General features: G+C 50.1%; 4 protein-coding genes across 4 annotated transcripts; 2 read left to right on the top strand and 2 right to left on the bottom strand.

The window, feature by feature from the left end:
• Positions 1–574: 574 nt before the first annotated feature.
• Positions 575–3,107, top strand: BC939DRAFT_447092 (WD40-repeat-containing domain protein). Its single transcript, XM_051555047.1, has 8 exons — positions 575–728; positions 833–966; positions 1,110–1,286; positions 1,403–1,837; positions 1,959–2,271; positions 2,376–2,487; positions 2,621–2,733; positions 2,835–3,107. The coding sequence occupies exons 1-8, from the start codon at positions 638–640 to the stop codon at positions 2,939–2,941; spliced, it is 1,482 nt and encodes a 493-aa protein (XP_051413662.1). The 5' UTR covers positions 575–637; the 3' UTR covers positions 2,942–3,107.
• BC939DRAFT_447091 (uncharacterized protein) lies at positions 3,041–5,669 on the bottom strand. Its single transcript, XM_051555046.1, has 2 exons — positions 5,367–5,669; positions 3,041–5,262 (listed from the first exon to the last, which is right to left on the bottom strand). The coding sequence occupies exons 1-2, from the start codon at positions 5,416–5,418 to the stop codon at positions 3,131–3,133; spliced, it is 2,184 nt and encodes a 727-aa protein (XP_051413661.1). The 5' UTR covers positions 5,419–5,669; the 3' UTR covers positions 3,041–3,130.
• A 2,814-nt stretch (positions 5,670–8,483) lies between these two features.
• BC939DRAFT_409508 (alkaline-phosphatase-like protein) lies at positions 8,484–10,252 on the top strand. Its single transcript, XM_051552908.1, has 2 exons — positions 8,484–8,700; positions 8,810–10,252. Exons 1-2 carry the CDS (start codon positions 8,532–8,534, stop codon positions 10,198–10,200), a joined length of 1,560 nt encoding a protein of 519 aa, XP_051413660.1. The 5' UTR covers positions 8,484–8,531; the 3' UTR covers positions 10,201–10,252.
• Positions 10,253–10,391: 139 nt separating this feature from the next.
• Positions 10,392–12,942, bottom strand: BC939DRAFT_115564 (YT521-B-like domain-containing protein). The gene is made up of 3 exons (XM_051549957.1): positions 12,536–12,942; positions 11,034–12,408; positions 10,392–10,924 (listed from the first exon to the last, which is right to left on the bottom strand). The coding sequence occupies exons 1-3, from the start codon at positions 12,778–12,780 to the stop codon at positions 10,592–10,594; spliced, it is 1,953 nt and encodes a 650-aa protein (XP_051413659.1). The 5' UTR covers positions 12,781–12,942; the 3' UTR covers positions 10,392–10,591.
• Positions 12,943–13,434: the final 492 nt, after the last annotated feature.

Below are 13,434 nucleotides of genomic sequence, written 5' to 3'. Positions count from 1 at the left end.
GAGCTGTTGCTGCCCTGGTCGAATCCGTATGTCTCCTCTGCAGCCGTCAGCGGGATGTTCATGTCCGAGTAATCGGACTCTTTGGTGGAGAGGCCTCGCATTGCTGTCACTCGTTGCCTTTCAACAAGCTAGACACACGATGGCTGCAAAGCAAAGAGAAAGAGAGAGGGTGGTGAGTGATCCAGAAACAGAGAATGAGAAAGAGAGAGAAGTGATATATGCTAGAGTGTTCTTACGATGGTTGATGGTGAAAGGATGAGAATAGTAATACGGGATGAGATGATGATGGAGGAAGGATCAAGTCAAGTCAAGTCAGGTCAAGTTCACGAGTGATAAGAGGATAGAGGTGATGCATGCAGGTGTGAAAGGATGAGTGGTGAAGTGTCCATTGAATGGAGAGGATCCTCTGCGCTGCCCTTCAGCCCAGTCTCAGTCTCAGTCCCGGTCTCGCCGCCTGACCCCTCCATTCGCCCCCCACGTCGCTGTGGCTGTCTGCGCCGAAACCCCGACAGGAACACAGCCCTCCTGCTTCTTAAGGGCACTCTCCGATCTCTCTCTTGAACCACACTACCAGCACATACACACTCACACACCCATCTCCAAACACGAAACGCGCAACAACACGACCCACGCTGGCATGGACTCGGAGCACGAGAGCGAAGACGAATTCACCCAGAATGACGACAACAGGACCGACGATGGCTCCGACCGAGGCGAGGCTGACGATGGTACTTTCCTCATTCTCTTCTTCGACCTGCCACCTTAACACAGCAACAAGGGAATTCATACTGCTCCGTCTGTCTCTTTCTTCGCTCTTTTGACACATCATTAGATACCACGGTCAATGCAGCTCCTTCGACACAGCCAGACGAGTCTGCAGCGGAAACAACAGCTGTCAGGACACATACGCCATTGATATTACAGCCCAATGTTCTTGACTGCAAGTCCTTCGATATCATGCCATGTGTAAGCAACCGTATCTTGCAACTGTATCTTGCAACTGTGCCTTGCAATTATCTCTTGTCAAATGGGTGTAAAGCCCCCCGTATCCTACTTCACTCCACAGACAGCTTATTTGATATGTATATCTTTTCCCATCCGCTGGTTAGGTATTGGCGGTACACCCCTGCAACATCTACTGCATGGCAGCAACCCAATGTATGCGCTGGGTCTTTACTGGATCAGAAGATGGATATATCCGGAAATACGATTTCTTTGCCTCGATGAACGGCAAGACCATGCTCACACAGGGACAACGGCATGGACAAGTGGACTCTGTTACAAAGGTACCACTGTACTATTGCTTCACGATGGCCTATTTCATGGACCTGGACCAGAGCAGGATAATCGTGAAAATCGACCACTAATACGGATGGGGGTTTTTGCGGAAAAAAACTAATAGGCAGGAATTTTGACCTCATACTGGGAAAACGAGGAGCAACCCATCAAAGTGCAGCCTATCCTTGGCGAGGATGGACTAACAATGGCTACGCCAGGAGCAAGCTCATCTACTGCTGGAGATATGGATATCACTATGAAACAGGAAGACTTTGCTGATCGAGCTACATTATCAGTCACGCAACAGCAACCACTCAGGGCGACATCTCCCTTTGGCGAAGAGTCCAAAATGTCGGCCGTATACAGTCTTGATTGCCACTCTGAGGCCGTTTTTGCACTCTCGGGCTTGGAGAGTGGATCGATCAACCTCTGGACACCTAGACATGAGGAAGGAACTTGTCACCATGTTTTCCGACAACACACAGCACCCGTGTCTGCGATTAAATTGACGCCGGATCAGCAAGGTTTCATCAGTGGCTCTTGGGACCACAGCGTTCTGGTATGATTCTAAGCTTTTGAAGAGCATCATGAACTCGACGAAAGTTTGGACGACATAACTGACATACGATCTTTTTTTTTTTTATTTCGTCTCATCTTTTGTCATTTCATTCTTCTTGCAGCAATGGGACCTCAACAACGGCGCGGTAGTACGGACATACGGCGGACACGGCTCCCAGATCTCATCCCTTAACTTCCAGCCCACAGAAATGCCCGTGGCTACCATGGACATGTCCAGTCCTACAGCAAACTGTAGCAACGATGCCGTCTTGATGTCAACAAGTGTAGATGGCATGATTTGTCTATGGGACAGGAGAGATCCGACTTCGATCCCGAGAAAGCTGATGCCTCCGGAAAAGGTGCCGCCATGGTGTCTCTCGGCATGTTGGAGCGCGGACGGAAAGCGGATATACTGTGGCAGACGAAACGGAACAGGTACAGCTCATCCCCCGGCACTGTTTTTTCTCGTTCACCGGTAGTATATCCCGAGATGTACGATTTTTGGCCTAACATCCTGCTCCGACCTTTCGAATAATTAGTGGACGAATGGGATTTCGCTGAAGGGAGATTTATCCAGTCGATCAGGATGCCCGCCAACTCGGGACCCGTGTCCTTTGTCAAGTGCATGCCCAACAACAAACATCTTGTCTGGTATGCTCAACCGAAGAGAAGATATATTACTGCGTGCAAACTTTGAGCGAAACAGTTTCATCATTTCCTTTATCGATTTCTAACCCCAAAGGCATATCTGCCCATTTTTACTGCCGCTTTGCATATCTAATAGTGCATCTCAGGATAATATTCGCCTATGGAACATTACGGAGCTTGGCTCCAAGTCCTCCCTGCGTCCATTCCAGATTATCGCTGGCCACCATGGAGGACTCATCTCCAACGTCCGTAAGTGGAAAGAGTAGATAACGACTGTCTCAGTGCGATTCAGGGAGAAACGCGACTCTGTAGTGTTTACTAACATACCTATGCTTGTCTTCGCACGTTAGATATTGATCCTACCTGTAAATATATGATTACAACATCCGGCAACCGAGAGTGGGAAGGGCCAAGTACCAATGGCTGCCTCTTTTACGATATCCAGCCGCTGCTCTAGACTTAATGCTGCAAATAAATCGCCAAACGCTGTGCTGTAGAACATCGATGGAATCAAACATTGAGGGAAATATGCATTGTTTTGAGAGCTAGAATACAAGTATGCATTAAAAATAAAAAAATAAAAAAAAAAGAGATAGAGGGATGGAGACAGAGACAGAGAGAGGGAGAGAAAGAACGGCCATTACAATTAGTTCTGTCTCTGTTTGGGTAAAGGAAGTGCGGTGCCGAACAGGAATTTGGACGAATACGGCTCTGGCTCGAAAGACCCTTCGTCCCCTGTCCAAAACGGCCATCGGAACCCATGGGCTTTCCATATGGACCTGATCCGCTTCACATCCCATGGGTCATCATTACTTGCACCGTCATCTTCCGTGGAGATGGCCTTGTCCTCGGCTATCGACCCTAATTGCCGCCCAGAGCTATAGTCGCGCGGCTCTCTTGATACCACCCGATTACGACCCTTGCCCTGCACAACAAATATAGGCCTGCTACTAATGCTCGGAATTGGACGCGCAACGATAGGAGCTGCATCTGATATATCAGGCAGACCATCATCGTGAGACGCAGTTCGAGAATCCGGGGATTCCAACGCTATCGATAACGCGCTCTTCCTCCGTCTATTCGAAAAAGACATCTGCTCATCGTCACTGGCATCAGAATCTATCACATCCTGGTCCTGCTCCTGGTCCTGCCCTTGTTCATGATCGCTGGCGTCCATTTCCGCAGCGGCATCCTCCCGCCACTCGTCATTGTCCACCCTCGCCTCCTGTACATCCTCGCGGTATATCTTTGTCTCCTGTGGTGTATCCAGGTTCATTTCCGGCTTCCATCCCTCGTCCGAAGCCTTCGTTATCCGTGGCCGCTTCGCACCGGACGGTCGCATTTTCTCTTCCTGAGATTCTTGATGCGCCTCTGTCATCACTTTCGACTTGACTAATTTACGCCGACGCGTGAAACGAGGGATCTCCACGTATTGCAGGACCTCGATCAATGCTCTGGGCTTCGTCACACCGGTCGCTTTGGTATTTGGCTTGAGCTTGACCGGTTCTGGTTCTTTGGCGACTGGAGGGATCATGACGGCTTCCAGCGAGGACCGACGTTTATCTTGTAAGAAATCCTTCATTCCAGGCGATGATCCTTGGCTCGATTGGATCACGGCTTGATGCGGTAGCGCCTTGGATTGTTGTCCCTTTGCCCTGGCGCCTTCCCTGGGTGACGAGTTGTGTGTGAAGCTAAGGAACTGTGTCCGCCATGGGTTAGTTTGTCTCGAGTAAGCATCGGGTCCTGTGCGTGGTGGTGTTCCTGATTGGGTCTTATCCTCCCTGCGTTGGACTTTGAACTCCAGCTTGTCTTTGGATACATTGGTGGCGATCCTTGTTGAGGTAACAATGCGACTGTCCTGCAATTGTATACGTTCCTGGTCCTGTTGCAGCTCCACCTTTGAGCTACTACAAGATGAACTGATCTTCCAAATCTTTGAAGGCTCACGTTCCGGACCCCGCGAAGAAAGAAGATCAGAGCCCTCTGAGGGCTTCGTATCCTGAATCAGCGGAAGTACGCTTTCCAAAGCATCTCCAAGCTCCTCATCGGCGTCCATGCTCCGGCCTTGTTCCTCGAACAAATCATCGGTCCAATCTACGATAGAGCCCTGCTCAACTTCTAAAGATGGCGAATGAGAAGGTAATCGCTGTCCAGGCTGTATTTGTGAAAGAGAGGTCGACTGTGTTGTTGATCGTTGTATAGATGGCCGCTCCTGTCGCTGAACAAAATAGCCAACGGGTTCGGCATGATAATCGTCCTCCTCGTACGATGCAATATACGCGTTGAGACGGTCGCTAAAGATCGGATCCCGATCGGTTGCACGATCGCTATCGCTTCTTTCACTGCCTGTATCGTCTTTACTGCCTCCACTGTTCGATCTCCTTACGCGCTTGCCGTCCACCTCAACCTCGACATCATCATCATCATCTGCGTTACTAGAGCTTAGCTCTGTTAGCCATTGGGGTGCTGACTGCTGCTGGTGCTGAGGTCTGTACGGGTTTTCACCAGCAGACTTATTCTTCATCTTGGGTATAGGCGTCGACTCCTCCTGAGGCGCTATCCATACATTCTTCTGTGATGCCTGCCTGCTGCCCTGAGATCCCGCGGAATAGCTTCGACTCTGGGATAGCGATGATGTTCCAGAGGAACGCAGTCTGCGCCTGGCGGCGTTTCCTCTTACTGGAGAAGGAGTTGGCTGTGAGACTGAGGGTTTTAGAGAGTCTTTGAGCTCTGCTGTAGTGAATCGGAACTGCGAACTTTGGGTCAATGAGCTCGCGTCTGAGGGGGGAAGGTTCAACACGAAAAAGAATGCAACGCGGTCAGCAACGGTGGCAGCGGGGATCCATGGGCGATGTCTAACTGCCAGAAGACGACAGACATACCATCGCGCTGTGGCATGTCGGCCATCCTCGATCCTGATACTTGGTCCATCATCAGGGAACGTGCTAATTGATGTGATTGTCAGGTACACAGGCAGCTGTTGGCAGACTTTTTGAGTTTGAGATTATTTACTTGCTGGAGAGCCAATTCAAAGAGTATGCACAAGGACCAATAACACTGCAGACATTCGCGCTTGTTTAGTTCGGCCGGCAGGTTTGTAGTATGAGGAAAACACGATAGTAACGAACTCAGTACGAACGCATAGTGCGTCCAACGCGTGTTGTACATGTGCTTTGTTTCTTTTCTATATTGCTGGCACCTAAAAATTGGACATTCTGCACGGTGCCCACCCCTCCCATTCCCATTATAAGAATGTATCACTGCAGACCAAGAAAAACGCCTTTTTTTTTTGGCACGTTCGTTTGTGTGCGCAGGGGAACTGACGGAAACTATGAAGGAGGGCAGAAACGACGCGTAAAAGAAGGATTGAAGGTCCGAGATAAGAAGCGAAAATAGAACGACATGGACGGAACAGGAACGTGAAGGTTGCACAGCATGGCAACGGGTGAGAACCGCGAACAACGTGGTGGCCATTCAGGTTCAAGCTCCGTGCGTGCGAGAAGGCCCATTCTCAAAGGGGTCTGATTGGAGCAAACGCGGCAAACTACCCCTTTGCCTCCAAAATATTGGCACAGAGACACACGCGAGAAAGAAAGATAAGATAGAAAAGGTGAGAAAGAGAGATGTTATACTTTGTCGCAAATACCACGGTTACGAGATAACGCTTCTGTAGAAGAAATTCCAAGGGGGAGATAGATGTGGAGGTAGAGAGGGATGGAAATGGTGCCAGCTGGAGAAGTGGGGGAGATGGGACGATGAGGCCCCGGCGTCCTATCACGGCCGCCATCCAGACCTGTCCGGACGGGGCTCCCGTTGTGTTTGCATCAACAAGGCCGATGGCTGATGAAGAGCAGGAGAGTAGGATGCTCCAGGTCGAGAAGACGTAGCTGTAGAGGCAGTGCTCAAGCTTGTAACTGGAGTAGGCATGGTAGCTGGGGCGGCGATAATGAGCGCAGCTTCGGTTTCCTGCTATCCAGATCCATTAGTTCCCTGAGCTGATGTGGCGCCTTAACTAGAAACTCTTTTGCAAGTTCATGCGGAGGCAATTCATCGTTGGCCACAAACTGAAGCGTTTTCCAGGCTGTTCACCTGCATAGATGGATATATACATTTTTAAAAAAAACGCGCCGTACATGTATAGATAAACTTTCTTCTCTGCGATGGATACGACATGCGTTGTGTTGAGCAGGTTAAACGTATGCTTGCGTTTCTGAGCTGCACGTTGCCAAATATCGACTATGGCGATCGATAGTGCACGTTTGCTGGCCAATTAGAATTGCTTTCACCATGTTGTCCCTGTTTTCGATGTTAGAACTGCAGATGAACGGGCATAATTCAGTGGCAAAGTTATACCCAAGTTGCTCTTTCAGATGTGTGCTTGTCCGCAATGGCTCTGTCCGTTAGGAACAAGAAAACCGCGTAGCCTTTTTAAAAACAGGCGTAAAAGTCGCTAGGACAGTGTGTCTAGAGAGACGACTGCTCAACTATTTTCTTCTTATAAGCAGATAAAGTACTATCGACACCAGGCATCTTTGGCCATCGATAACCTATAATAAAGCATTCTCACCGTCAGTATTCGTCCATACTTAAAAATGGTCGGTCGTTTTATTTCGTCTCCGAATGCGAACACAGGGAACATTTTCGTCCGCATTGTAGCACCATAGAACATGACCGACACTGCAAATCGATTGAGTGTATCCATCTTCGTACACATTTTGTTTCGCAGAAGTGCTTATCTGATGGTGTGTCGCCCAGCCATGCAAGGAATAGGCGGTAAGGGAATGATTCCAGATGACGAACGAAAACGAGATATCATTTCATTTTGATCGGGCCGGTTCAACCGTTACCCGTATTTTCTTGATGCTGTTTGTGGTCGTTCAACATGAAAGGGGCAGTCTATGAGGCATCAGCGATTAGTAGCGATAGGGAGCATGATGTGGTATACAATGCACAAACCTAATGGCTCCTTCCCCGCGCTCAAAGGGAGAACGTCGCACTGCAGACGTTGCGAAGGAAGAAATGGTGTCGAGTGTGAAGAAAATGTCGCCATGTGCGAGTGAACGCAACCGGTTTTGGTAAGCAATTTTGAACTCTAATGCCCACAAAGTTTTTTGAGATCTGTTCCAAGGATGGAGAGATCTCGCGTAATAAGCCCCACTTCCCCTACTCCTCCATGTCGCTCCGACTGTCTCCCCTCTCCCCCTTCTGTTCCTCAGAAGCCAGGTTGGCAAGGCGCTATCGAGCCCATGTCTATCCTTCTGGGAGGTTTTTTTTTAATTTGTATTTTTGGTTTACATCCGTGTCCGCTTTGAGAAACTGAGGATTTCTAGCACGTCGCTCGCCAAAAAATTATATCCATTTTCCGTTAGGATGACGCGATCCGAACGGAGGATGGAGTGCGCTACCGACCACAAGGAGCCTCACTTTTATATTTTACCCACATCCATGACCCTGCATGCCATATGCAATTAGAGTTCATGCAAGAGAGAAAATACAAAAAAAAACGCGTGCTTGCGCGAGATCTGTTGCAAACACCGCTTCGTTGACACCATCGCGCGTATGTGGCGTTCCATGAAGCTCTCTTTAGGGAAACCAGAACAAGATAACAGCAGAGCCCCATCGGGGACGGGTAAGCCCGTCCATCAGGTCATGTCCCTGATGGATATCTCGCGCACCCAAACCTGGACGCTTCCCGCGACTCGGACGCGCTCTAAAACGCATAAATACTTGAGCACCAATCCTCGTCCTTTTTTTCACATAAGCTTCTTCATCGCCATCAAAAAGAAGAATCCTCACCTCACCGAATAAGACTTTCTTATCGCACTCTTACGATGAAGTCGATCACATTCCTGGCAACTCTGCCAATCGCCATTATTTCCTTCTCTCATCTCATCTCTGTCGCCACCGCTTCTTCCTCCACCTCCTCACAGGACCCACTGGCCGAGGCCATCGAGGACGACCGTCGCCGCGGGCATGGACACGACCATGGACATGAGCACCAGAAACCCAACTTCTTGGTCTTTTTGACGGACGACCAGGACCGTAGGATGGACTCTTTGGAGCATTTGCCGCTGGTGAAGAAGTACCTCCGAGACGAGGGCACAGAGTTCACGAACTATTATACGACTACAGCAATGTGTTGTCCGAGCCGGGTGTCGTTGTGGTCGGGCCAGTTTGCGCATAATCATAACGTTACGGATGAGTCGCCTCCACATGGTGCGTTATCGAGACTTCCTTTTTAAAAAGAATGGTCCACGAACTGAAGTACTACCGATGCAACAAGCCCTCAATTCATACCTTCCTCTATTAACTTCTCGATCGACAGGCTCCTACACAAAATTTGTGTCCCAGAAACTTGACCAGGACTGGCTCCCGACATGGCTCCAATCCGCAGGATACTCCAACAACTACATCGGGAAATTCATCAACGGCGTCTCCCCCTCGTTGAAACAAGCCCCCAAGGGATTCGATTCCGCCCATTGGGAGCCTCTCGTTGCTCCAAACATCTATACCTTCTACTCCCCGGTCTTCGCCACCAACAACGGACCCCTCGAGGCGCACGAGGGTGTCTACCAGACCGACATTATCTCCGATAAGTCCATCGCCATTCTGGACGGGCTTGCCAAGAACAAGTCTACACCGTGGCTGTTTGTGATCTCCCCAACGGCCCCGCACGACGAGGTCTGGATGACACCGAATGGGACCGTATTCACGCCTCCGGTGCCTGCGAAACGACATGAAGGGCTCTTCAAGGGAGCCAAGGCACCGAGACATCCGAGCTTTAATCCGGAGAAGAACGATAAGCCCTCTTGGATCGGGACACTTCCGAGGTTGGATGAGAAGCAGGTCGAGGCGATCGATGCAACGTATCGTGCACGGTTGCAGTCCCTCCAAGCGACCGATGAGCTGGTCGAGCGTGTGATCAAGCGACTGGAGGAACATGGACAGCTCGAGAACACCTATATTGTCTACACCACCGATAACGGATATCACCTGGGTACCCACCGGATGTTTGCGGGTAAGCAGACCGCCTATGAGGAAGATACAAATATTCCATTCATCATCCGTGGGCCTGGCGTCGCCAAGGGTCAGAAATCAAACGCAGTCGCCACACACACCCATTTCCCGGCGACCGTGCTCAAACTCGCTGGACTTTCTCTGCCCGAGGCCTTGGATGCCCATTCGATCCCCGTGCTCGAGAACAAGGCCGTCTATGGGAAGGATCAGCCGACCGAGGCTTTCAGTGTCGAGTTCTGGTCTGCGGCCTTTATGGAGAACACGACTGCGAGGTTTAACACGAACACTTATAAGTCTGTGAGGCTGATCGGTCAAGGATACAACTTGCTGTACACGGTCTGGTGCACGGGCGAGAAGGAGTATTATGACCTCGTCAAGGATCCCTTCCAGGTGAAGAACGTCTACAAGGAGACCAAACCCTCGCTACTGAACCGGTTGGATGCGTTGTTGAATGTCTTGAGGACTTGTAAAGGCCCGACCTGCAGGGACCCCTGGTCAGTGATCCACGCCCAAAAGAGCGAAGAAGACACGAATAAGAAGGATAAGGACCATCATAAGAGCGTGAAGTCGTTGAAAGATGCGCTGAACAAGAAGTACGATCAGTTTTATGCGAACTTGCCCAAGTTTTCCTTCAAGGATTGTCTTCAGTACTACTTGACTGAGAATGAAGGCACCACGCCCCCGCACTCTGAGCTATAGAGCATCATCCATCCATAGACATACACAAAGACGCTATCAATAAAATAAGTAGAGAGTCAAAAACCTCAAAGGCTTCGCTTCGAGCATGATATTACTGCCCTTGCCAATTTAAAAATAGGACGCTTGAGCTGACGAACGTGGGCGAAGCAGTTTGTGGTGTTTCATAACATTGAAAGACTAACTACCCGTAGATCAATATTTAGCACACATAGTATAGTCATCGGCAGAGTATTAAAAGAAAAAGAAAGTTCTTCATTCTCTTCATTCATTTCATCTCTTTGTGCTCGTCTCTCTACTGACAAGTCGTCAATACCTCATCTCAATCCCTCCCCTGCAGCTGCATCAAGCTTGCGACTCTCTCTGCTTCTAGCTCTCAAACGGGTGTTATGTGTCATCGTTCCTCTTTTCCGACGACATCATCCCCTGCACCACTTGTTGCTTGGTCGGAGGCTGCTGACGTTGAGGCATAGTCTTGCTGCCGATCTTCTGTATCATGTTTGGCAGAGTCTGTAAATGATTGCGACTGGGCCTGGCGTCCCCTCTGATCATGGCTCTCAGAACCTTCCTCGACATTCTCCGTTGTGACGCCAGCATCGTCCGCTCCCTGGTCATTCCCCTTACTACCTGTTCCTGTCAATTCTTCATCGCTGTTTATGTGCGCCTCCACATCTGCTTGCTCAGAAGCATGAGGATCGTGAGACATGTAGCCATACCCAGTCATCGACTATGAAAAACGCCAATAGTATAAAAAATGTAAAAAAATGTGTAAGGACCAGATCTCAATCCATTCATACGAGTAAAAGGTCAGTCGCAATAATACATTCAACACGTACCTGATGGTATGCCTCTTCAGCTGGTACATACCCATACGCAACGCCATCGTATCCAAATAATGGCACCATGCCTTCCATGCCATGTCCTCCTTCGCCCCCTGCTCCAGGGATCATAGGCATTGATGTCGGATGACCGGTCACCATTCCTGCGCCAGAGATCATGCCCGCAGGCATGGGGGGCCCTTGTCCCGGATGCCACGCAATTGTACCATGTATAAATGGATTGGGACCAGGAACATACGGGTATCCCATGTAGGGTGGCATCATCGGATATCCTGGAGGAGGAAATGGCGCAGGATATCCCACAGGTGGCCCTTGTCCATTGTATACGCCTGGATGAGTCAAAATGGGCTGTCCTCCGAGTTGATTCGGTGGAATGTGTGCACCCGGCGGGATAGGTCCACCTCTCGATCTGCCAGAATAGCTTTGATCCTGTTGACCTGCAGGGCCACCCGATCCTGGCGGCGCGCCTCCTACATCATGTTTATATCCAGAGTTTCCGCCCAGAGACGGATCAGCAGCAGGCGAAGACATATTAGGCCGGTATGAACCAGGATAGGAATGGTGCTGAAGTCCTGTATGACGCCGAGGTGCATGTGGTAAGTGAAAGGGCGGGTTCTCATATCCACCGTGTTGAGACGATGGGTGGTATGACGAGCCGTACTTTCCGCCGGGACCTCCAGAGCCGCCCTTGCGATGATTTGGCGAGTGATCCTGCTGGTAAAAGCCTCCTTGCATTCCTGCGCCACTCATGGATGAAGTACCGTAGCCACCAGGACCACCACCTCTGTAGTTTGGTTTGTTGCCCCAGCCTGATCTTTGCTGATCCGGATACTGATCCGCCGCGAACGGTCCCTGTGAGGTGTTTGATCCATGGCTGCTGTGTGATCCAAAGTGACCATGTCTAGGGGAGCCCCGATAGCCACCTGCACCTGAATACGGCTGATTTACGTCGCCACTGAAATGACCTCTGTTCGTCATATGCATAGACGAATGCGTGTTTTTGTAGCTGGAGCCCGGTGCCCGCGATGGATCGATGGATGTGCGTCTGTCACCGCCTCCGGATCCCGCCGATCGGGTGCTCATGATACTAGACCGTCGTGATGATGCGCTTCTATGAGACTGCGGAGGTGCAAGCGACGATAATTCTTCTGCCACACTGGATCGGCGGCTACCATCGGAGTCAGACCTGCTACCCTGTCCGCTCACGCTACTCCGTCCCCGTCGGTTGCTGCAATTTGGTTTCTTGAACAGTTCCAAAAGCCGCTCCCCAATGGCTGGGTCGACTTCCGTCCCATCCTTCGAAACTTTGATCTCTCTATTCTCGTACAGCGGGTTCAACATGTGCGTCGTCTTTGAGAACGGGACCTTATGACTAATTGAACATAAATAACAAAATGCACATATCAACAACCACCCTCACGTAATCAATTATTGCACTTTGAACATTTGCCATAAACGTGGTCGGGGAACGTGCACATCTGCTTCGTCCATACACTTACACGTGCATCCACTGAATAGGAAATCGAATTCCCCAGGACTTTGTGGTCGTCGAGTTGCGGGCAATGACCGCTGCTTCCTCGTTTGTGATCTGTCGACCCTCTTTGGCTGCCTGCTCGATCTCCGCCAGCATGGCAGCCTTCATCTCAGGCGACAATGGAAGATCTTCCGTCGCTGGCTGCCATATCTCGTTCTCTCTGCCTGTTGTAATTGCGCGCTCATTCTCTGTGGAGATGTGGTCTAGCATTCTATAGACACACGAAGATCCCAAATGTAGGTCATAGTCAGCGTCACGGATGTAACACTCGCAGAACTCGCCTCAAGAATGAAAATAACAAGGATAGGCGTCATGGTAGAGGGCTCCAAAGGTATTACCGAGCATAGCCAAAGAATTCGCCGCTCTTGTTTGCACTGAATACAAGGTACACGTTCTTCGTGTTCTAAAAAAAAAAGGCGCACGGGAACACAAGAAAAGGGATCAAACACTAAAGGTTAGCAAACCATTTACAATACAAGACCGGATGTACACACCGACGATTTTCACGCATGAGAAACCGTTATGATATACCGAAAACGCCTCGTTGAGGATGGGTACAAGGTGGTCCTGTGTAGCCCAGATTCCATATTGAACACTCAGCTTAAGATCCTCCTCATTCAAACTCTTTAGAATAAAGAACCGTGACTCCGCGTACTCCAGAGATGTGGTGGATCGCGACTTTTTCGAGCTTCCTCTCTCTTTGTGTTGAGATGGACCTAAGGTCGAGCCTTCTCCTCCGCTCGAAGAGCTATCCAGCATCGGGCTGCCGCCTTCCAGGCGCATCCTCTCCATCCTGCTTTGCACCTCAGAGATGTCGCGGTGGCTATCGCCAGTCTCCAAGCGTTGCGTTAACAAAGGCTGGTC

Source organism: Gamsiella multidivaricata (genome assembly GCF_025024155.1).
Source record: "Gamsiella multidivaricata strain RSA 2152 chromosome Unknown BC939scaffold_22, whole genome shotgun sequence".
Lineage (NCBI taxonomy): Eukaryota > Fungi > Mortierellomycota > Mortierellomycetes > Mortierellales > Mortierellaceae > Gamsiella > Gamsiella multidivaricata.
The sequence above is the reverse complement of the archived record's forward strand: the minus strand, read 5'-3'. Positions and strand labels throughout refer to the sequence as shown.